Source organism: Hemiscyllium ocellatum, chromosome 31, assembly GCF_020745735.1.
Source record: "Hemiscyllium ocellatum isolate sHemOce1 chromosome 31, sHemOce1.pat.X.cur, whole genome shotgun sequence".
Taxonomy (NCBI): Eukaryota; Metazoa; Chordata; class Chondrichthyes; order Orectolobiformes; family Hemiscylliidae; genus Hemiscyllium; species Hemiscyllium ocellatum.
Window position 1 is genome coordinate 8,603,332 of NC_083431.1, and position 23,467 is coordinate 8,626,798.

The 23,467-nt window shown below is 45.9% G+C and overlaps 1 protein-coding gene across 1 annotated transcript in view; it reads left to right on the forward strand.

Moving 5' to 3' along the window:
• rad51c (RAD51 paralog C) overlaps window positions 1–21,728 on the forward strand; it is a 33,611-nt gene extending 11,883 nt beyond the window's left edge. Inside the window, exons 4-9 of the mRNA XM_060848034.1 lie at window positions 4,936–5,069; window positions 12,339–12,470; window positions 13,238–13,304; window positions 16,761–16,821; window positions 20,470–20,530; window positions 21,162–21,728. Of these exons, the coding sequence (XP_060704017.1) occupies window positions 4,936–5,069; window positions 12,339–12,470; window positions 13,238–13,304; window positions 16,761–16,821; window positions 20,470–20,530; window positions 21,162–21,272 (566 nt within the window). The 3' untranslated portion in view covers window positions 21,273–21,728. The remainder of the gene's footprint in view (window positions 1–4,935; window positions 5,070–12,338; window positions 12,471–13,237; window positions 13,305–16,760; window positions 16,822–20,469; window positions 20,531–21,161) is intronic.
• Window positions 21,729–23,467: the final 1,739 nt, after the last annotated feature.

A 23,467-nucleotide genomic window follows, 5' to 3' on the forward strand; every position in this document is an offset into this window, starting at 1 on the left:
TGCTCCCTTCTGTCGTGCCTGGGCTCCCCATACCCATAATGCACTAGTCTCCTCTCGGGTACCCTGCTGCCCTCCTGACTCCACTCCCTTCTGTTTGGGGGTGCCAGTGAAATCTCATGCACCTTTCCTGTGCAGGGCTTCTCCTCACTATGCTCCCCATTATGATATGCCAACGTGAGCTTTCTGATCACCTCTGCTTTGTTCGGATTCAGGTCCATTGGATTGAACCAATGCTGTGCCTTCACCCTCACTCGTGGAAGGCAATTCGCCACAAGCATCTTCAGCCAGCGGGCTGTTATCTTGTCTAGATTTTGCCTGTGTAGCCGAGTACTACACGCTCCCTCATTGACTGCCCATCGTCTGTCTGCAAACATGTCCGGGGTCTCCGTAACCTTGTTGCTTCATCTCCCATACTTGAGTGAAGGGACTACCCTGGTTTAACCCCATCATCTCCAGAATCGGGGCCACTGTCAGTTTCCCCCTGCTCTGGGGGTCACTGCCTTACACAAATAGTGTAACATCATCAGGAGTAGCTTCACTCTCTCTTCCTCCTCACAGTCATTAAGATCTGCTGTTTGCTGCACCTTCATGAAGTGACCTAGTCAGCCAAGGGATGTGGGCCACCATTCCCATGAGCGCGTGTATCCTGAGGGGAATAATTATATCACTTTCCAACGGCCCCCTGTCAGCCTGTCCAACTGGGGGAACCATGTTTTCTTTGTCTGATCAGGCACATCTGCCCTACCTGGGGCTGCTGTCCCCCCAGTCTTTCGGCATCCGGCTTCCCCCACCCCCCACCTCATGTTTGATGACCCCACCTCGTCACGATGTGCCACACATGATGACACCATTGCCAACCGGGAGTACTCGACTGACACCCCCCGCTTCCGCCCCCCCCGCACCCCCCCCCCCGCTTCCTTCCCTTCCTTGGGCCTGTCTGTCCCTGGACTGACCAAACCCCACCTGCCGACCTGGACTCACTACCGGTGCCTCAGAAGACGGTCTATTCCCTGCTGCACTGGGAAAATCATCTGCTGCTTGGAGCCCTCTATCCCCTGGGGACGCCCCTGGGAGTACCAGGTACATCCATCGTTTTGGATAGAGCCTCCTCCAGCTCCCCCCCCATCCTCACTCTAAATGACCCATGATCACTGTCCCCTAGCTCCTCACGGGCAACTCTATATGCTGCCTGTATGTCCCTGAACCTCTCCTCCAGCTCTCTGTACCTTCGTGTACTCTGAGCCAGGAGTTCCTGGACGTCCTGTTCCTTCTCCTTGGTCTTTAATACCTGGCACTGGAGGAATTCCTGGGTATTCCTATATGATTGATGAGCCTATGGCAAGCACTGCTTTGCTTCTCCCAGCTCCCCAGCCTGTTCTAGCGCTCCCCTCAGCGCTGGCCTGTGTTTCCCTCAATTTCACTTGCAACCCCACTATGGTTCCTTCCATTGAGGCCACCTGTTGTGCCAAACAGCCTAGCCACACTGCCTTCTCTAACCTCGAGTTATATTCGGTCCACTCAGCGGCAGCTGCTGCCGGCTGCTCTACTGTGATCAGCACCACTACCCATTCCTTAGTCAATAGGTACGAGGAGATCCTCTCCTCCATCTTGCTTCATTCTCGCACACCTTCTGGCAAATCACAAATCCCAGAGCACCAGCATCCCTTTGTAGTCGCCATTCTGTCCGAGGGCCTTTTTCATTTTACTCCGCACTCAGGCCAGTGTCTGGTGGTCCACTGATTTACTGTGGTGGTCTCTCTCCAGCAGGCTCTGAAACTTCAACGACCCGGAATGCCGCACGAAGGCTACTCTGCTGGAGAGAGCGCTGAACAGATCTCGCTGTTTATAGCCTGACCAGCGAGTCGGACCTTATCTCCGCACACCAATGCCTGGGCGATTCCCTCTCTTGTTGTTAGGACCATGGCCACCAGGTACCTACCCACTCGGGCAGGACCCCCAAGAGAGAGAAAGAGAATCAAGCTGCTTTATTCTGGCCAGCAGTCCCCCTTGAGTGAGCGGTTCGAACTGCCCAGATCACCCTTCGGTCCTGACACTGGAACTATGGTCTGGGATCTCCTGTGAACTCTGCCAAGCAGATGAAGGACAGACGAACTCAAATATGAGTTCAAAATTACCAGTGAACTTTATTACAGAAAACTTCAACTTGCCCAATCCGTACAATACCTTGATAAAATTTATAGCCGACACTATGCTATTGAAGATAAGAAAGCTGGAGCAGATACAATGTAAATCTTTAAGCCTACATAATTTACAGGGTACTTATACTTTAGAAGTGACACAAATTCCACCCCACCCCCAGCCATGTCTAACCGATTACCCCAGAGAATGAGCGTCCTAGACCAGCAAAGGGTCCTTCCAGTCTCCGAGCGTCTTGTCGCTTGTCTAGTGGGGCTCCCTCTCCGCTTCGGGTGTTGTTGCGGACTCCCGAAGTCCGACGTTGCAGACAAGGTCAGTGCCTTCAGCACCAAGGGGTTGGTGTCCAGAGGAGCAGTGAGCTCAGGGCGAGGAGAATGCAAGAAGCAAAAGAGAGAGAGACTGATAGCTGGGTTCCTGCTGCCTTTGGCCTTGCAGTTTCAAAGGGGTGGGCCGGCTGACTCTGCCCCTCAGATATTTTTATTTTACAAAGAATCTCCAGTGATTGCTGGGGCCAGTTTAATTGCGTCAGCTATGGAGTCAGAACTGTTGACATCGTTCCAAATTTAAATGTTGATGATTTCATGGAGCCTTCAAAACTGTTTTCCGATTAGATCAAATCGTTATCCCATTAACTAGATGGGCTCCATTGTTCACAGTTTCTGTCCATTAGCATTACTCTGCCTGTTCCTTGATATAATGTCTATTGGGTGCCAGTTTGTTGATTGAGTTATCTCATACCTCTGAGCAGCTCTTTCCCCAGAAACAAGTGTCAGGCTACTGGGAAATCCTGCCTGTACAAATGTTAAGTTGACCAGTTCTCCAAGAAAACCATTTTCCTTTCAAAACCTGGGGATTGTCCTGAAACTGCTACAGGACCTTTCCAATGTTGAGATCAGGAAGTCCCATTCTGCCACCAAGTGTTGGATGATGAGACCAAGATTCTCTCAAGTCAGCGGCAAGAGGCCTATTGGCATGGATTATTGCACACTTTCAGCCTCATTACTACCCTATCTAGTCTCGTTACCCTGCAGTTTCCCATTCTGCCACCTGCCAGATAGAAACCAGACACTGAGTATTCCTGACGTAAAAGTCAGAGCAGTTTCCTGGTGAATCCGAGTTGCTGCTTGCCCCTCCATTACCCATCTCGGCGCACGCTCCATGGACAGTGACTGCACAAACCTCATGCCCATGGGCATTGGCATTGACGTGTACCAGCCTCACCACATCATTGTGGTACTCTCCGATCCACTGGTGGTACTTTTCTGCCCTTCAGTGCTACCCTTTGGAGCACATCTGCACCTTTTCATTCTGATGCTGCCAAGACAACTTATGTGCATGGACAAACACTCCATCATGTTTTGGACTAGGGTGCAGCTTAGTCCTCATTGCTTGCTCTCCTGATGCTCACTCACTTCATATCTACTTTGATGTTTTGCTTTGCCTTGTGGCGCCCCCACTGCCCCCGCCTCCAGTGCTCATTCCCAACTGTCAGAGCTTAAAGACTCATAGCAGTTTGCGCACAGACAGAAGCCAGACAGCTTGTTATGGTTCCCAACAGTCAGAATTCAGAGGGTGGTGTATGGTCCCCTGCAACATCAGTCTGATCTGCGCCATGTGCCAGGCCCAGACATACTGGATGTGCACCAACCAAATGGCCAAGTCTCAAAGTCTACTTCTCCACGAGGGAAAGTATAGGACCTTTCCACAACTACCCTGTCAGGTTCCTGAGGAATCTTGTGTGTTTCAGTAAGGCCACACCTCATTCTTCTAAATTCCAATGAGTACAGACCCAACTTACTCAACCTCTTGTCAGAAGACAGTCCCTCCATACCTGGTTTCAGCCTATTGAACCTTTTGTGAAATGCCTCCAATTCTAGTACATCATTCCCTAGATAATGGGACCAAAACTGATCATTGTATTCCAGCAGTGGCCTGACTAATGACTACAGGCAAAACTTCACTAGTTTTATACCGCATTCCTTTTGAAATAAAGACCAACACTCCAATTGCCTTCTGTATTACCCACTGAACTTGGAAGCTAGCCTTTTGTGATTCATGGTCGAGGACCCCAAAACCCTCTGTGCTGTAGCTTCCTGCACTCGTTCTCCATTGAAATAAAATGAAGAGTGAACTACTTGAGGAGTTTATATGATTAAATGGAGGTGATGTTATTTGAGAGAAATGTTGTTCTGTTGTTGTGAGAACATGAGAGTCCAGAACAAAGGCACAGAACCTTAAAATTCAAGCCTGGTTTTTTCAGAAAGTATATTTTCACAAGAAGAGAGGTTGGAAATCTGGAACTCTTTCCCCAAAAAGCTGTTGCAGCTAGATTAGGACGTTTAAAACCAGACAATAGGTCGTCTAATTATACTGTTTGGTTTATGGAATCGAGATGGATAAATGAAATTAAAACAGTGAACTAGTGAAATGACAGAACATGATTCAGGGGCTGAATGGCCTTTTGCTGTTCCTATGTGTAGATCTCTGATTCTCAGTAGAAAGTATGTTGAAATTGGAACGCTGTTTCTCCCTCTATTATTCTCTGTCCGTGTGTGTGTCCGTGTGTGTTTCGCTTTTTCTGTGTTCCCCTCTGTTTGTCTATGTGTGCATCTCCCTGTCTGTCCGTCCGACTCTACCTGTCTCTCTTGCTCTCTTTGTCTTGCTTTCTCTCTCTTTCTCTTCCCCCCCAACCCCCTTACCACACTCTCTCTCTCTGTCTGTCTCTCTCTCTCTGTCTGTCCATTGCTCTGTGTCTGAATGTGTCCCTCTGCCTTGCAGTGCAACGGGAAGCAGCGCAGGCTTTTTCTGTCTCCGGAATCCTCTCTCGCATCTACTACTTCCGTTGCCATGACTACGTGGAGCTGCTGGCCCAGGCTCATCTACTTGCTGACTTCCTAGTGGCACATCCTAAGGTACGTTCTGTCTCAGGCTCCAGCTTTACCTATTGGAGGGAAGCTGGCAGCTGAACGCTCTCCTCTCCATCCATTCACAGGGTGTTCAGTTCAGACTGGACTAGCGGATGAGGCATGTGAGTTTAAGACCCTCTTTTTACCAAGTGTTGATTCTCAGGAGGTAGGCTTCATTGGCTTGACCAGGATCTGTTGCCCTTCCCAATTGCTCCAGAGAACATAGTGGCAAGCCACCTTCTTGAACCAAGATGTATACATGAGGAGTAAATACTGACACAGCAATAGCAAAGGAACGGTGATGTGGTTTCAATTCAGGATGATGTGTGACTTGGAGAAGAATTTGAAGGTGGTAGTGTTCCCCAAGTATCTGCTGCCCTTATTCTTCCCTGAGGTAGAGGTAATGGGATTGGCGAAACTTTAATTTCTGGTTGATCCATAAGGGCAGGGGCGTCTTTGGATGGAAGACACAGTAAGTTGTGAGTTAGTTAGCCCTTCTTAAGGATGTGGAAAGTATATCACACAGCATCTTCAGCCTTGCAGATAAAGTCCAAGAAAGTCCAGTGACCAGAAGAGGATTTCAGGAAAGTGATGAACAAAGAGTGAATTACTTTTGTTAGTTATATTATTGCACAGATGTCAGCAAGGCAGTGTACGTTTCAGACAGCTAAATGACATGTGACGCTCTAATATAAAAGATCTTCACCTCACTCTATAGAGTTAGCAGGCCGTTAGAAGATGGTCAACCAGCTGGTCAGTCAATCAGTCAACTATGCAGAAAATGTAATGATAACCTTAGGCATATAAGCTATAATGTATATTAACTCTGAGGTGTTATGTTAGTGTACATAGTTAGTTGTTATAAACTTCCAAATATCATGTTGCAGCTGTACAAGACATTGGTTAGGCCACTTTTAGAATATTGCATTCATTTCTGGTCTCTTTGCTATAGGAAAGGGTTCATGACTTGAAAGGGTTCGGAAAAGGTTTGCAAGGATGTTGCCAGGGTTAGAGGGTTTGAGCTATAGGGAGAAGCTGAATAGGCTGAGACTGTTTTCCCTGGAACGTTGGAGGCTGAGGGGTGACCTCATAGAAGTTTATAAAATGATGAGGGGCATGGTTAGGCTAAATAGTCAAGGTCTTGTCCCCAGAGTAGGAGAGATTGCAAAACTAGAGGGCATAGATATAAAGTGAAAGGGGGAAGATTTAAAGCTGACCTAGGGGACAACGTTTTCATGCAAAAGGTGGTGTGTGTATGGAATGAGCTGCCAGAGGAAGCGGTGGGGGCTGGTACAATTACAACATTTAAAAGACATCTGGATGGGTATATGAATAGGAAGGGTTTAGAGCGATATGGGCCAAATGCTGGCAAATGGGACAAGGTTAATTTAGTACATCTGGACGGCATGGATAAGTTGGACTGAAGGGTCTGTTTCCATGCTGTACCTCTCTATGACATCCCACTCAATTAATCTCTGTGGTCTGTGTCGAATGAGCTAATGTAGAAAATCACGTCACGCTGCTTTTAGGTATAATCTATCTCTTCTATAATCTGGATTGTATTTCATTTTATCCAGCTCACGGTTCTCTAGGATGATTCCTGGTGTGGAGGGATTGCTTTATGAGCAAAGGCTAAACGGTTTAGGACTCGTATTGAAATAGAAATTTAAAAAAGAAAAGTGGGCGGTTAGCACTGCTGCCTCACAAGCGCCAGAGACCCGGGTTCAATTCCCGACTCAGGCGACTGACTGTGTGGAGTTTGCACATTCTCCCCGTGTCTGCGTGGGTTTCCTCCAGGTGCTCCGGTTTCCTTCCACAGCCCAAAGATGTGCAGGTCAGGTGAATTGGCCATGCTAAACTGCCCGTTGTGTTAGGTAAAGGGGTAAATGTGGGGGTATGGGTGGGTTGCGCTTCGGCGGGTCGGTGTGGACGTGTTGGGCCGAAGGGCCTGTTTCCACACTGTGTAAGTAATCTAATCTAATGAAGTTTAGAAGACTAAGGGGTGATCCCATTGAAACATACAGGATTCCTAAGGGGCTTGACAGGGTAAATGTGAGAGGATGTTTACCCTCATGGGAGAGTATAGGGGCAGAAAGCATAGTCTCAGTTAAAAGGGGTTTCAATTTAAGACTGAGATGTGGAAGAATTCAGTTTCTCAGAGGTTTGAGAATCTTTAGAACTTCTTGTCACAGAGAACAATGGGGGCAGAGTCCTTATGTATACTTAAAACAGATTAAATATTTGTTTTTAATATACACAAAAATCTTGATCAGTCGAGGAATCAAGGATGATTGGGTACGGTCAGGAAAATGGAGGAGAGTTGGATCAACCATGATCCTATTGACTGGCTGAGAGGCTCAAGGGGCTGAATGATCTCTTCTGTTCCTGTTTCCATGGTCTTATGATAAACCTCTACAAAACACTGGTTGTCATTGACTGGAATATTGCATCCAGTTTAGGGAACCTCACTTCAGAAGAATATGAAGACATTTGAAGAAGGTACAGAAAAAAATCACATAAGTGGTCCCTGGAATGAGGGATTTCAGTTATATCTGTTGATAGATTAAATGAATAAGCAAAAATTTGGCCAGTTGAGTATCATGTGGGAAAATGTGAACTTGTCTACTTTGGCAGGAAGAACTCAAAGCAATTCGTTATTGAAATGGAGAGAGATTGCAAAACTCTGAGGTACAGAGGAATCTGAGTGTCTGGGTAAATAAATCAGTGATTGTTGAAGGTGCAGTGCCCTGAAAGCTCGTGCTTCCAGTTAGTCCTGTTGGACTATAACCTGGTGTTGTGTGATTTTTAACTTTGTACACCCCAGTCCAACACCAGCATCTCCAAATCATTTGCTTACCTGAGGAGCGTGGAACATAAAATCGGGATGTTTAGTTACATTTGTACAGGGTGTGAACAGTCTTGGTCTGCCTATTGAATAAACCCTGTAAATGTATCAGAAGCAGTTCAGAGAAAGTTCACCCTGGGATGACTGAGTTTATTATGAAAAAGGATTGGACACGGTGGGTAGTTTAGAAATGTGAAAAGTTAACTTGAAACATGTACAGAGAAGAGACGGAGAAGAGCAGAAATATTTCCTCCTGGAGGTTTGTCTGCCATTGGAACTCTGTCAAGAGAGGGTGGAGGTGGGAAATCATTGAATACTTTTAAGGCAGGGTTATGTAGATTCTTCACTGGTAGGTATTGGGGATTTGTGCAGTTCAGGCCACAATTGGGTCAGCCTTGATCTGTTGTGGTTCTGTTCGCAGTTTTTGTTGCAAACGTTTTGTCCCCTTTCTAGGTGACATCCTCAGTGCTTGGGAGCCTCCTGTGAAGCGCTTCTGTGATGTTTCCTCCGGCATTTATAGTGGCTTGTCTCTGCCGCTTCCGGGTTGTCAGTTGCTGTCCGCAGCAGTGGCCGGTATATAGGGTCCAGGTTGATGTGTTTGTTGATAGAACCTGTGGATGAGTGCCATGCCTCTAGGAATTCCCTGGCTGTTCTCTGTTTGGCTTGTCCTATACTAGTAGTGTTGTCCCAGTCGAATTCATCTTGTTTGTCATCTGCGTGTGTGGCTACTAAGGATAGCTGGTCGTGTCGTTTCGTGGCTAGTTGGTGTTCATGGATGCGGATCATTAGCTGTCTTCCTGTTTGTCCAATGTAGTGTTTTGTGCAGTCCTTGCATGGGATTTTGTACACTACGTTGGTTTTTCTCATGCTGGGTACCGGGTCCTTTGTCCTGGTGAGTTGTTGTCTGAGAGTGGCTGAGTGTCTGAGAGCCACTGTCTGTAGACCTGTCCTGAGAAGTTAGGACATGTCTACAGTGAGCATGCACTGTCATCGATGATTGTTGGTGTCAGTGATCACATCATGTATTCATTGGCCCCAATCTCTGCTGCTGTCTGGGCCACAGAATTCCCAAGTTTAATGACCCTCTGAAAAAAGAGAAATTCTGCCTCATTTTTGTCCTAACTGGAGGATGCCTTACTCTGAAACTGTTTCCCCTCGTCCTAGATACCCCTGCATTCTCTCACCCTATCAAACTCCCCAGAATCTTTCATGTTTCAACATGATCACCAATCGTTTGTGTAAATTAATCATAGAGTCATAGCGATGTACAGCACGGAAACAGACCCTTCAGTCCAACTCTTCCATGCTGACCAGATATCATTAAATTAATCTAGTCCCACTTGCCAATAGAGTCATAGAGTGTAGTGAGTGCAGGCCCATCCTGCCTAAGCATTCCCCATTAGACAACCCCCCTCACTCCAGACATCAGCCAAGTAAACATTCTCTGAGATGCCTTCAATGTAAATATAGACACATTTCTAAGCAATCTGTTCAAAGACATTATTACACACCTCTGGAACAGGTGGGGCTTGAACCTGGGCCTATTGCCTCTGAGGTAGGGACACTACCACAAGAATCCTTAAATTATAAATCACTCACCAAACTTGTAAATGTAGAATGAATGAGTAAATCAAGTTGCCATACTCCCAGAAGACCTTAGGGCTGCTGTTTCATTGGGAAGACGACCGGTGATGAATTAACTTGAGGCTCACTGTACCTCCGGCCAGGGAAGAGGTTGAGATGGCAGGGCCTTAATGGTCGCCTCAGTTGGTGCAGGACTTAAACCCATCGCAAGCCAGCCATCCAGCCAACTGAGCTAACTTGACCCCCTTGAAGTCGGTGTAAGTTTGCAGTTGGCTGGAATATACAATAGTGTGCCGCTGGAAAAACACAGCAGGCCAGGCAGCATCTGAGGAGCAGGAGACTCGATGTTTCGGGCAGAAGCCCTTCATCATTCCTGAAGGCCTTATGCCTGAAACGTCGACTCTCCTGCTCCTCAAGTGCTGCCTGATCTGCTGTGCTTTTCCAGCACCACACTTTTTGACTCTGTTCTCCAGCATCTGCAGTCGTCACTTTCCCCTGGAATACGCAATACTCACCATTTGCAGCACTGTAACCTACAGAGGGCGGCACGGTAGCACAGTGGTTAGCACTGCTGCCTCACAGTGCCAGAGACCCGGGTTCAGTTCCCGACTCAGGTGACTGACTGTGTGGAGTTTGCACATTCTCCCCATGTCTGCGTGGGTTTCCTCCGGGTGCACAGTCCAAAGATGTGCAGGTTAGGTGAATTGGCTACGCTAAATTGACCGTTGTGTTAGGTAAAGGGGTAAATGTAGGGGAATGGGTGGGTTGCGCTTTGGTGGGTCGTTGTGGACTTGTTGGGCCGAAGGGTCTGTTTCCAGACTGTAAGTAGACAATAGGTGCAGGAATAGGCCATTCAGCCCTTCGAGCCTGCACTGCCATTCAATATGATCATGGCTAATCATTCCTAATTAGTATCCTCTTCCTCCCTTATGTCCATAACCCTTGATTCCACTATCCTTGAGAGCTCTATCCAACTCTTTCTTAAATGAATCCATAGACTGGGCCTCCACTCACTGCCCTTTGGGGCAGAGCATTTCACACAGCCACCACTGTCTGGGTGAAGAAGTTTCTCCTCATCTCTGTCCTAAATGGTCTACCCCGTATTTTTAAGCTGTGTCCTCTGGTTTGGCACTCACCCATCAGTGGAAACATGTTTCCTGCTGCCAGAGTGTCCAATCCTTTCATAATCTTATATGTCTCAATCAGATCCCCTCTGAGTGTTCTAAACTCAAGGGTATACAAGCCCAGTCGCTTCAGTGTTTCAGTGTAAGGTAGTCCCGCCATTCCAGGAATTGACCTCGTGAACCTATGCTGCACTCCCTCAAGAGCCAGAATGTCTTTCCTCAAATTTGGAGACCAGAATTGCACACAGTACTCCAGGTGTGGTCTCACCAGGGCCCTGTACAGCTGCAGAAGCACCTCTTTGCTTCTATATTCAATTCCTCTTGTTATGAAGGCCAGCATGTATTAGCTGCCTTCATTACTTGCTGTACCTGCATGTTTGCCTTCATTGACTGGTGTACAAGAACACCCAGATCTCTCTGTACTGCCCTTTTACCTAAATTGATTCCAAGTAATCTAATCTAATCTAATCACTAATTGAAATTCACAGTGAGCCCACTAGATGGAGCAGTGCACTGCAGCTGTGATGAGGTTGGAGTTGCAGACAGAAGTTGAGAGAACTTTTCTTGCAACAACTTAATCAACTTGTGCCGAACAAAGTCAGGAAATGCTGCGTTGAATTGACACAGCAATCATTGTATCAATCCACCAGATACTGATTGCTCTGTACAAGAAGTACTTGCCAGGTGTGGGTTGCGATTGACTATGATGCTTCTGTAGTACGGTGGCACAGTGGTTAGCACTGCCGCCTCACACCGCCAGGGACCTGGGTTTGATTCCAGCATCGGGCAACTGTCTGTGTGGAGCTTGCTCATTCTCCCTGTGTCTGCGTGGGTTTCCTCCGGGTGCTCCGGTTTCCTCCCACAATCCAAAGAATGTGCAGGTTAGGGTGGATTGGCCATGCTAAATTGCCCATTGTGTTAGGCGCATTAGTCAGAGGGAAATGGGTCTGGGTGGGTTACTGTTCGGAGGGCGGTGTGGACTTGTTGGGCCAAAGGGCCTGTTTCCACTCCGTAGGGATTCTAATCTAATCTAAGTACTGTACAGTTATAACTACAGATTATGAAAGAACATACAGGATCATTAGTATTATTAATTGAAGCATGGTGTACAATAGAAAGGAGCATATGTTTATAAATTTGTGCTGAAATTCCCAGTGCTACATTGAGGGAATGCTGCACTGTCAGGTGTCTTCAGGTGAAATGTTAAACTTTTCCCCACTTAGTGAATGGAAAAGCGCCCATGGGACTCCTTTAAACAAGAGCATGGTAACTGGCTGCAGTGCCCTGGTTAACAGTTAATCCTCAATCAACATCACACACCAAAAACAAACCATCTGATCAGTTTCACATTGCTGGCTACATTAAGAAAAGTCCCATGCTTTGAGAGTGAGGTGCTTTGTGATGTTAAGTGGTCGTGAAAGGAGCAATATAAATGCAGACCTTTACCTTTAACACTAGTTAGGCTCCAGCTGCAGTATTGTGGCCATTTCTGGGCTGCACCCTTCAGTGTTTGGAATTGCTTTCCCCAGAGAGCAGTGGAGTGATTGGCAAGGGAGTTCAGGATTATGGAGGGCAGGCAGGAATGTGGAGCCGAGGCCACTTCACATTCACCATGATCTTATAGAAAAGGTCAAGCAGGTTCAAAAGGTTGAATGGCCTACTCCGATCCTATGATCTTGTGGGTTTATACTGTTGAGCTAAACCCCGTTCCCTGTTTACCAGGTGCGCATTGTGGTGATTGACAGCATTGCATTCCCATTCCGCCACAACCTGGATGACCTATCATTGCGGACCCGCCTCCTGAACGGACTGGCACAGCAGCTCATCAGCATGGCCAATGAGCACAATGTGGCGGTGAGTAAAACCTGACACGGCTATACTCTGCAACTGGAATGTGAGCAACTGGACAGACCACACTAACTGGAGCTCAGTGTAGCTTTGTGATTGGATTGGACACGGCTTAACATATTCTGCCCTACCATCGGACTGGACTGAGCTTTGCCAAACAACTTAACACAACCCTACGCCTGGACGGACTGGTGACGACACTTACTTTCATAGCAAGCCAGATCAGAGCAGACTGGACCTTGTTTCACCTGACCTTGTCTTGTTTTGGATCTGGGATGGAGTAGATTGGACTGTGCATTGGATCTGGGATGGAGTAGATTGGACTGTGCTTCGGATCTGGGATGGAGTAGATTGGACTGTGCTTCGGATTTGAGATGGAGTAGAATGGACTGTGCATTGGAACTGGGATGGAGTGGATTGGACTGTGCATTGGAACTGGGATGGAGTGGATTGGACTGTGCATTGGATCTGGGATGGAGTAGATTGGACTGTGCATTAGAACTGGGATGGAGTGGATTGGATTGTGCATTGGATCTGGACCCAGCTCTGGAACAGGACTGGCCTCTGCCCTTTTACGGGTTTAGCATATTCTCCAATAATTTCTTCTGGCATTCTGCCGGAATGGCTCCTAAACTCCAATCAGGTTCTAATGCCTGATTATTCCAATGATTAAAGCAGCTTTACATTTTCCAATGAGGAGACGTCTGTTGCTTGTTTCTCCCTGGAGCAGCTTCAGAGCTCAGCATTAACTGTGAAACCTCTCTCCTCTTCAGGTGGTTTTGACAAACCAGATGACCACGCGGTTTGGACAGGTCCAGTCCTCATTGGTCCCTGCTCTCGGTGAGACTCATTGTTTCCTTCGTAAGGAAGGCTGGTCACAATTTTGAGTCTTGGCATAATTTTATTGGGAAAAAAAAAGAGTCTTTTACTTCATAAATAGGAACATAAAGTGCTGGAGAAACTCAACAGGTCTGGTAGCTTCTGAGGAGAGGGGAATGGAGTTGATCCTGAGCAGACTTGAAAGGACTTGATGCTGAAAGGATGTTTCCTCATGTAGGAGAAACTAGTCTTAAAATAAGGGAAAACCCATTTAGGCAGAGATAAGGAGGCATTTAGAGTAATAGTCATAGGGATGTACAGCATGGAAACAGACCCTTCAGTCTAACCCGTCCATGCCGACCAGATATCCCAACCAAATCCAGTCCCACCTGCCAGCACTCGGACCATATCCCTCCAAACTCTTCCTATTCACATACCCATCCAAATATATTTTAAATATTACAATTGTACCAGCCTCCACCACTTCCTCTGGCAGCTCATTCCATACACACACCACCCTCTGTGTGAAAAGGTTGTCCCTTAGGTCTCTTTTATAACTTTCCCCTCTCACCCTAAACCTATGCCCTCTAGTTCTGGACTGCCCCACCCTAGGGAAAATACTTTGTCTATTTGTCCTATTCATGCCCCTTATAGAGGTTTATAAAATCATAAGGTCACCCCTCAGCCTTTCAACAGTGGCCTAACCAATGTCCTGTACAGCCGCAAAATGACCTCAATACTCTGACCAATAAATGAAAGCATACCAAACGCCTTCTTCACTATCCTATCTACCTGCGGCTCCACTTTCAAGGAGCTATGAACCTGCACTTTCAAGGAGCTATGAACCAAGGTCTCTTCGTTCAGCAACGCTCCCTAGGACCTTACCATTAAGTGCCTAAATCCTGTTAAGATTTGCTTTCCCAAAATGTAGCTCCTTACATTTATCTGAATTAAACTCCATCTGCCACTTCTCAGCCCATTGGCCCACCTGATCCAGATCCTGTTGTAACATGAGGTAACTTTCTTCACTATCCACTGCACCTCCAATTTTGGTGTCATCTGCAAACTTACTAACTATACCTGTAATGCTCACATCCAAATCATTTATATAAATGATGAAAAGCAGAGGACCCAGCACTGATCCTTGTGGCACTCCACTGGTCACAGGCCTCCAGTGTGAAAAGCAACCCTCCACCACCACCCTCTGTCTTTTACCTTTGAGTCAGTTCTGAGATTTGTTTTCTCAGAAGGTTATAAGTCTTTATAATTCCCTTCTTCTAAAGGCAATGGATGCAGAATCTTTAAATATTTTTAAGTCAAAGAGAGATGGATTATTGATGACCAAGGGGCTGTAAGATTATTGGGGGTTAAACTTAAATGCAGAGTTAAGGAAGAAATTTGGTCAACCATGCTCTTACTGAATGTTGGAACAGCCCTCGAAGGGCCAAGTGGCCTACCCTTTTTCTTTGTATGTATATAGAGTTAATGTTTTGAGTCAGATATGACTGTTCTTCAGAATTGTAAGGGATTGGAAAATAGTGGTTATTTATGCTGCAGATAGAAGGCAAAGAGGAGTGAGTGGAACAGATTGTAAGGGTGCTCAGAGCTAAAGACAAAGGCAGTGAGAGTGGTGGTGATACAGCGCAGTACAGGCCCTCGACCTATGGAACCAATCTGAAGCCCATCTAACCTACACTATTCCATTCTCAACATGAAATGGTGTGTAAAGGAGCAAATGGTTCCACTCTGCTGAGAGTAAAGTCAACAAATCGGGGATTGGATGTAAGAAACTGGAGGGCAAAGGTCATGCTCTGAGGTTGTGAAACTCTGGATGCTGTAGAGCGCACAAGTGGAAAACAAGACATTGTTATTCCAGATCGTGTTGACCATCGTTGCAACACTACAGCAGAATGGAATTGAAATGAAGCACCGCTGGTTAGGCAGCATCCGACTAGCAGGAGAGCCGATGTTTTGGGCATAAGCCCTTCATCTGGAATTCCTGATGAAGAGCTTATGCCCAAAACGTTGACTCTCCTGCTCCTCAGATGCTGCCTGACCAGCTGTACTTTTCCAGCACCACACTCTTTTCGACTCTGATCTTCAGCATCTGCAGTCCTCACTTTCTTCTAAGAATAGTTAATGTTACATACTCGACAACCAACACATGAGAATTCAAAGAGTAAAAAGTGAGGTCTGCAGATGCTGGAGATCACAGCTGCAAATGTGTTGCTGGTCAAAGCACAGCAGGCCAGGCAGCATCTCAGGAATAGAGAATTTGACGTTTCGAGCATAAGCCCTTTATGCTCGAAACGTCGAATTCTCTATTCCTGAGATGCTGCCTGGCCAGCATGAGAATTCAAAGACTACTGGTCACAGCAGGTACTTTTGTCTTGCAGTCAAATGAGCTTACAGCCACCTTAGGTCACCATTCTTCACCTTCCTAACCTTGGTTCTGTCTAAGTTTGCCAGTATTCACCTTTACAACCTGTTAAAAGGCCGTCAGTGCACAGAAATAGTCCACATTTCATTTGGGTAGCACTACATAGTGGGTATGTTAAAAAGGCATCCCACATTGTACAGAATGTGATAGTTTCTAATATTATTAATCAACTCAGAGCGTTAAATCCTTGCTGACTTCTCCCATTTCCATCTTGTAAAGTGCTTTTCCTTGTTCACCTTCAACTGTTCCAGGTGAAATTGAGGGCAGGAGTAAGCCATTCAGCCCATCAAACCTGCTGTGCCATTCAACCAGATCACCACCACACCTTCTACATCAGCACCACTTCTTACCCTATCCCCTGAGCCCTCTATCTTGAGTTTACTCAGTGACTGAACCTCCACTGCCCTCTGGGGCAGACAATTCTGAAAATTCATCATCCTCCAAATGAAACAACTCCTCCTCATCCCAGACCTAAATGATCTACCCTTTCCAAAATTGGAGTCGCCAATTTAAGAGACAGATTATGAGGATTTGTTTTCTTTTAGATGGTCATGAATCTTTGGAAGACACTTGCTGCAAAGGTGCTGGAAGCAGAGTCATTGACTGTTTCTAAGTCAGAGGGAGATAGATACTCATTAGAAAGGCTCTTGGGGGTTAGACAGGGATGTGGAGCCGGCAGATCAGTTCACAACAATATTCAAACCTCAAGGTGGGCTCAGAGAGAGAAAAGGTTTGGGAATCACTAGATTATGATCTGAAAGTGTGCAGCCTAATGTTAATTCCAGAAGGTCACAAAGTAATCAACAATGAGGCACTGTTTTTCGAACTTATGTTGAGGTTAAATGATGTAAGGAAGCTAAGCACAGTGTGATGCAGATAGTTGAAGTAATAAGTACAGAAGCTCATTCTCACATATGGATTGAGTGGAAGTGATCGTATTAACTGGGTTTGGCCTCTCTGTAGAAGAAGATCCTCCCCAAAGCACTTCTGGCTCCCAACTGCTTCTGCTGCTTAATGTGATTGTTTATTTTGTTCAGGTGAGAGCTGGGGTCATGCAGCCACCATCCGCTTAATTCTACGCTGGGAGGGAAAGCTGAGGTAAGAGGTCAATTGAGGGTAAGGGGTCAAAGGTCTGAGTAATACAGGGGACAGCAGGGTAACCGCTGTGTGCATTACCCTCCCGCTCCAAGGTGAGGTGATTGGACCTTTGAACCCACTTTCTACAATCTTCAATGTAATGAGGGACTATAAACCTGTAAGCCTCTGTTAACTGCATGTCAAATCTCTGCATTTGGTTTCAGTAACGGCATAGAATGATCCGTTCTGAAATCAGTAAATCATACAGAGAAATAAAGTGAAGATGAGAGGAAATGTCATTAGTCTTATCATTGAGAGACCGAGCCTAATGCTAAGGGGACATGGATTCAATTCCCACCTCAGTAGCTGATGAAATTTAAATTCAATCAATAAATCTGCAATATATTACTTGTAGTCATTATTAGTTGAAAGAATACCACGGTGAAAATAAAACCGTTCAGCTGTGTGTAAGAGCACTTCTGAATATTGAAATAACTCCATAGAGGCTGGAGCCCATCACCAAGTCATCCTTTATTTACATGTGGAGAGTTTTTAACACTGATCCAGCTTCTTCAGAGCCAGTTCTCTGAGTGAACAAAATCTTTGACACTCTTGTTTTTTTTACCAGCAGGAAGATAGGAAAACACCCGGATGGCCAAATCCCTTGTTTTTTTTTGCTGTGTGATCAAACAGTGAAGGCGGAATCTTCTGTTTATTTTTTTCCCTTTTTTTAACCCCCACACTACTGCCTAACTGCGGTAGTGCTTATTTTTTTCCCCAGCATCCATGGTGTGTGTGTGTGCAGGTGTGAGACACAGTGAGAGACACAAAGTGCACAAACCTTTATTCAATTTCCACCACCAGGAAGATAGGAAAACACCCGAGTGGTCTGTGACAAGCAGTGCCTTTCACATCAAAGGGCAATGCTGTGTGATCAAACAGTGAAGGGGAGAGCAGGGATAGAGTTGGAACACTCTTGTTATATTTGTCAGCCAGATCTGATTAACAGCCCCAATCAGGGATCTCCTATTCTATGAGGGCCACCTGGCTGACCTCATTATATTAATACAGAGATATGAAAAAAGGAAAAGAAAAACAAATCTGGAATATAAAACCAGTCTCTGTAATGGTGACCATGAACATACAATTGACTGCTCTGGAAATGCACCTGATTTATTAATGCCCTTTAGGAAAGGAAATCTGCCGTCCTTACCTGGTCTGGCCTGCATGTGACTTAAGCCCCACAACAACATGATCAACTCTTAACAGCTACTCACGTCAAGGGGCAATTAGGGATGGGCAGCAAATGAAGGTCTTACTGATGATGTCCATGTCTGGTAAAAGGGGAAGAATATTCTGTTTTAATGCATTCTTTGGGTGTGATCTGCATTGGCAAAGTTGATATTTATAACCTCTACCTAGTTACCTTGGAAATAATCTACTAGGTGGTGTGGGTCTGGAGTCAGAGAGGCAGATTTCCTTCCCCAAAGAACATTATTCACTGGGACACATCTAATGTCGCACTTCAAGAAAATGGTCACTCATCAAAAACTATTCTACCAGTTAGAATTGCATTTGAAACAATCTGTTCGTTGTTGGAATGTTTTACGGGAACAGGAGTTGGTCATTCAGCTTCTTGAGCCTCTATTACGTTCGTATTTTGGGGAACATAGTGGTTCAGTGGTTAGCATTGCTACCTCACAGCACCAGGGACCCAGGTTCAATTCCAGTCTCGGCAACTGTCTTTGTGGAGTTTGTACATTCTCCCTGCACGGGTTTCCTCCCACAGTCCAAAAGGTGTGCAGGTTTGGTGGATTGACCACATTAAATTGCCCAGTGTCCACAGATGTGCAGGCTAAGTGAATTAGCCAGGTTAGATGCAGGGTAGGAGCTGTGTCTGGTTGGGATGCTGTTTGGAGGATGTGGACTCGATGGGCCGAATGGCCTGCTTCTACACTGGAGGGCTTCAATGATCTTGTGATATTCAATTCCATCTGTATGCTAACCCCATTTGCCTGCCTTGATTACTTAACACTCGATACTTTACGGTTCAATTCCCTCCTCGGGCAACTCTGTGTGGAGTTTGCACATTCTCCCTGTGTCTGCGTGGGTTTCCTACAGGTGCTCCGGTTTCCTCCCACAGTCCAAAGATGTGCAGGTCAGGGTGAATTGGCCATGCTAAGTTGCCAGTAGTGTTAGATGCATTAGTCAGGGGTAAATGTAGGGGAATGGGTCTGGGTGGTTTACTCTTCAGAGGGTCGGTGTGGACTTGTTGGGCCAAAGGGCCTGTTTCCTCACTGTAGGGAATCTAATCTAACCTAATCTTAATTCTTCACCAGCAAAAATCTATCAACCTTAGTTTTGTAATTTTCCGTTGACCCCAGCCTCAGTTAACTTACAAAGGACTGTGTTATAAAGATTCCAACTGGTCTTTGGGTGAAGAGTACGTCTTGATTGAATAACGGAGACACAGTGTGAATGTCCATCAGCCTGTGCTTGTCAATTGATGTTTTCAGTTCTCAGCTGGGAGAGCCAGATTTTGTCCATTCCTAACTTGATCTGAACCATTACTGGTGCCACCTTTTAGCTGTTGTTTTAAGGAGGTAAAAACAATGACTGCAGATGCTGGAATGAGGCAGTTATGCACCGTGTACTGATCCCACCACATACAAATGTATTAACATTGCTTTGTATAATTACTGAGCCACAAGAGGAGGCAACTCAGGACATTTGCAACATTCAGTATTACTGATTGCAACTGCATTTGCTCCAATTCCCTTGAAATCCTTAACTTGCATTTTGGAAAGAAAATTAAACAATCTCCGTCTTGAAATCTCCACTAATTCCAGCTAAAAGTAAAGGATGTAGTGACATCACCTTTACCAGTTAGGGTGATAATCACTGGCTGAGTCACCACTGAGCTCTGTTGGCAGTGACTGGGTTTGATTTCATGGACTGAATTCAGATTGTGTAAGTCTGCTCCAGCTACTGCGTGTCACTCAGGAGATCAGCCTGCTTTTACTGAGAGTTTGTTGTAGTTCTGATGATGAACTACATTTGCAGCAGTTCTCTGAATAGATCCACTGTATACTATAGGTCACACCCTGTCTTCATTTCATAGAATCCCAATATAGATAGCGGCCATTCAGCCCATCAAATCTGAGCCAACCCTTCTAAGAATATCCCACCTGTAATCCCGCATTTAGCCTGGCTAATCCACCCAACCTGCACATCTTTTGGCTTGTGGGAGGAAACAGGAGCACCCGGAGGAAACCCATGCAGGGCAGAAGGTACAAACTCCACACAGACAGGCCCCCAAGGCTGGAATCGAACCCAGGTCCCTGACGCTGTGAGGCAGCAGTGCTAACCGCTGAACTGCCCCACCATGCCACTCATTGGCTAAAACTGTGGTGTCAATGCTGAACTTCAAAGAATAAAAGTTGAAAGTCAGTGCTTTAACTTCTGCGGCAGCTTTACATAGCACAGCGAGAGACGACACTTCTCCCTTACGTATTCCTGTCTGAGGCCAATACTGTGAGCATGGCCCTTCTAGCAGTAACCAGGATCTGTCAGTCAAGTGATCAGCTGTATTTTCAAAGACCTTTCTCCTAGAGTTGATGGATTTCTCTCTCTCTCTCTCTCTCTCTCTCTCTCTCTCTCTCTCTGTAGGTTTGCCTCCCTCTACAAATCCCCAAGTCAGAAAGAAGCGACTGTACCATACCAGATTACCGTGAGTACCGTGACTGTTTTTAAATATTCCAATGACTTTTTTTATTATACAAATGTAGGTGAGTGATGTCGATGCTAGCGGATGTATGGATGTATGAAGTACTTGGAGGGATATTGGCCAAGAGCAGGCAGGTTGAATAGTTTAGCTCGGGATTACAGACAGCATAGACTATTTGGACTGAGGGGACTGTTTCCATGCCGTATCAATCTATATCTCTGCATCAAGTACTACTAGTTCTGGAATCATATTGGTGGCTGAGGAAGGAGAAGGATTGAAGTGGTTTGCAATATGAGAGTTTGCGATGGGGGTGAAGATGAGAGGAACAAGAGTTGATCAATACCGTGTTTGGGGGAATAATTACAATGTCAATGGGAAGAGAAACTAAGATTTGAGGAAAAATTGCCAACAACCAGGTTATAATAAAATCAAAATACTGCAGATAATGGAAATCTGACATAAACAGCTAAACACTGGAGAAACTCAGCAGATCTGGCAGCATCTGTGCAGACAGAAATAGCGTTAACATTTGAATCATCTTCAGAAATAAACAGCTTTCTTTGTTCGAGGGTTTGCAATCTTGGAGCTAGATTTACTTCATTACTGTCCCTCCTCTCCATTGTTTTATTTTCAGAGGCTTGGTTTTCGGGATGTCCAGTCATCAGAGCTGGTTTCACCATCACTCAACAATGGAGACAACCCACGTAAACGTCCAAGGAACGATGATGATGGTGACAGAGAGTGACACAGAGACTGGAGAGCTTCCCACTTCAACGAGTGGATTTCAGAGATACTGTGGGAACCCAATTGTGAGTGACTTTCCAAAGAGTTCAGAGCCACCAAGTCCTACTGGCTGAACCCCTCATTACTGAGTTCCCTACCTCAGCCCCATTACAGTCAAGAGTCACAGAACAGCAATTACCAGTGAAATCCAGGACTTCCCTTGGACCCAGTATCAGAGACTTTAAACAGTGAACCCCACTTCAATCTTCACACCCATCTATGGTCATTATTCATTTCCAACAAGAGTCAAACTCATCATCAACCGTTTAAAGACTCCAGAATCGCACCGAATTTGAAAGTCACTTGTTGAAGGACTTTTGCCACCTTTCTGGATTTGAGTTGCTGTACTGTTGTGAGGTGATTGTTCATTTCTCTCTCCTGTTTGTCCTCGTTTTAAGTAAATGCATTTTGGAACTACCACTCTCCCACTTATGTAAGTGTTTGTTTTTTCTCCCAGTGTTCCTGTACACTTCCTGCAGTCTGCACGGTCATCCATTTCTGCACAAGCTCCATCAGTATTTGTCATTTAAAACCCATCCTCATCGCTGAATGCTTCAAAGACTTGGGTGCAAAATCCAGGCTGGCACTACTGAGGGAGTGCTGCACCGTCAGAACAGGATAGAATAGTGCAGTGAGACGTTTGTAATGTCACCATCATCGGTACTGGGTACCTAGGTACAGATACTTTGTGTCCATAACAGATTTGAAAGAGTTAAGAAGGAAGTATTTAGAATAAGAATACAAAGTTTTAAAAAGTACTGGAATAAAACTTGTTTAAAAAGTACTCGAATTATAGTCCTTTTCACTGAGTCTGTGCCCGCCAGACCTACTGCCTCCCACTCTGGGCTCCGCCCAGACTCCTCTCTCTGGCCAGCCCTGGCTCAGACTACCTCCCACTCCGGGCTCCGGCCCAGACCCCCCTCTCTGGCCAGCCTTGTCTTGGACCTACTCCAGCCCAGGCTCCTTTCCGTGTGCTTTTCCAGTGCTACACTCTGGAGTAATTCTTGGCTGTAAAGTGCTCTGAGGTTGTGAATCCAAGTTAGTTCTCATGCTGTCAGTACCTTATGTGAGTATTGTAATGGAAGAGCATCATTTTTCAATAGTGAGTTCCTCTTTTCACCCATTTCCATGTCTAATCACCATCTTTATGTGCCTATGTATAGACCTGACAGCACTCATAGTTTAGACATCAATGATATAAGATCACAGCAGAGTCTTCAGTGAGTTATACAGTAACAAGGAGTCAACTGGTTCAAATGAAGAAAGTGTTAACGAAGAGCGTGATTTATGTTATAATCTTGGACAATTCCAAAGCCAATAAAGTACTTTACAACAGTTGTGTAACGGTTCAGTAATGTATGAAATGCTGCAATCAGATTGATGTAAAATGATAGTTTGGGAGGACTATGGTGACTATGAAGCTGCTCTCTCATTAGAGAGAGGTGATTGGTGATGGTTTAACCGGAGGGTCACCACGCCTCGGGCGAGGGGAGAGGTTGGGAAGGAGAGTCCTTTCTGGTAACCTCAGCCTGAGCAAGAATTGAACCCACACTGTTAGTATCACTTGATCACAAACAAGCCATCCAACCAACTTAGCTAACCAACCCATGTGATATATCATAAAATGATCTGTTTTTTTAGGGATTCTTGGTGAGGGATCGGCAGTATTCAGGGCACTGGGGAAGCTTCTCTGCTCTGACTATTAATGCAATGGGATCTTTCATATTTGGAGAAAAGTGAGGACTGCAGATGCTGGAGACCAGAGTTGAAAAATTTGGTGCTGGAAAAACGCAGCAGGCCAGGCAGCATCCGAGGAACAGGAGAATCAACATTTCGGGCATAAGGCCCACTTCAGGAATGAGGCTGGTGTGCCAAGCGGGCTGAGATAAAGGATGGGGGGAGGGAATTTGGGGGAGAGGTGCTGGGAATGCGATAGATGGAAGGAGGTGAGGGTGATAGGCCGGAGAGGGGGTGGGGGCGGAGAGGTCAAGAAGAAGATTGCAAGTCAAGAGAACGGTGCTGAATCTGGGGGTTGGGACAGAGATAAGGTGGGGAGATGAGAAATGAGGAAGCTGGAGAAATCTACATTCATCCCTTGTGGTTGGAGGGTTCCTAGGTGGAAGATGAGGCGCTCTTCCTCCAGGCGTCGTATTGCCA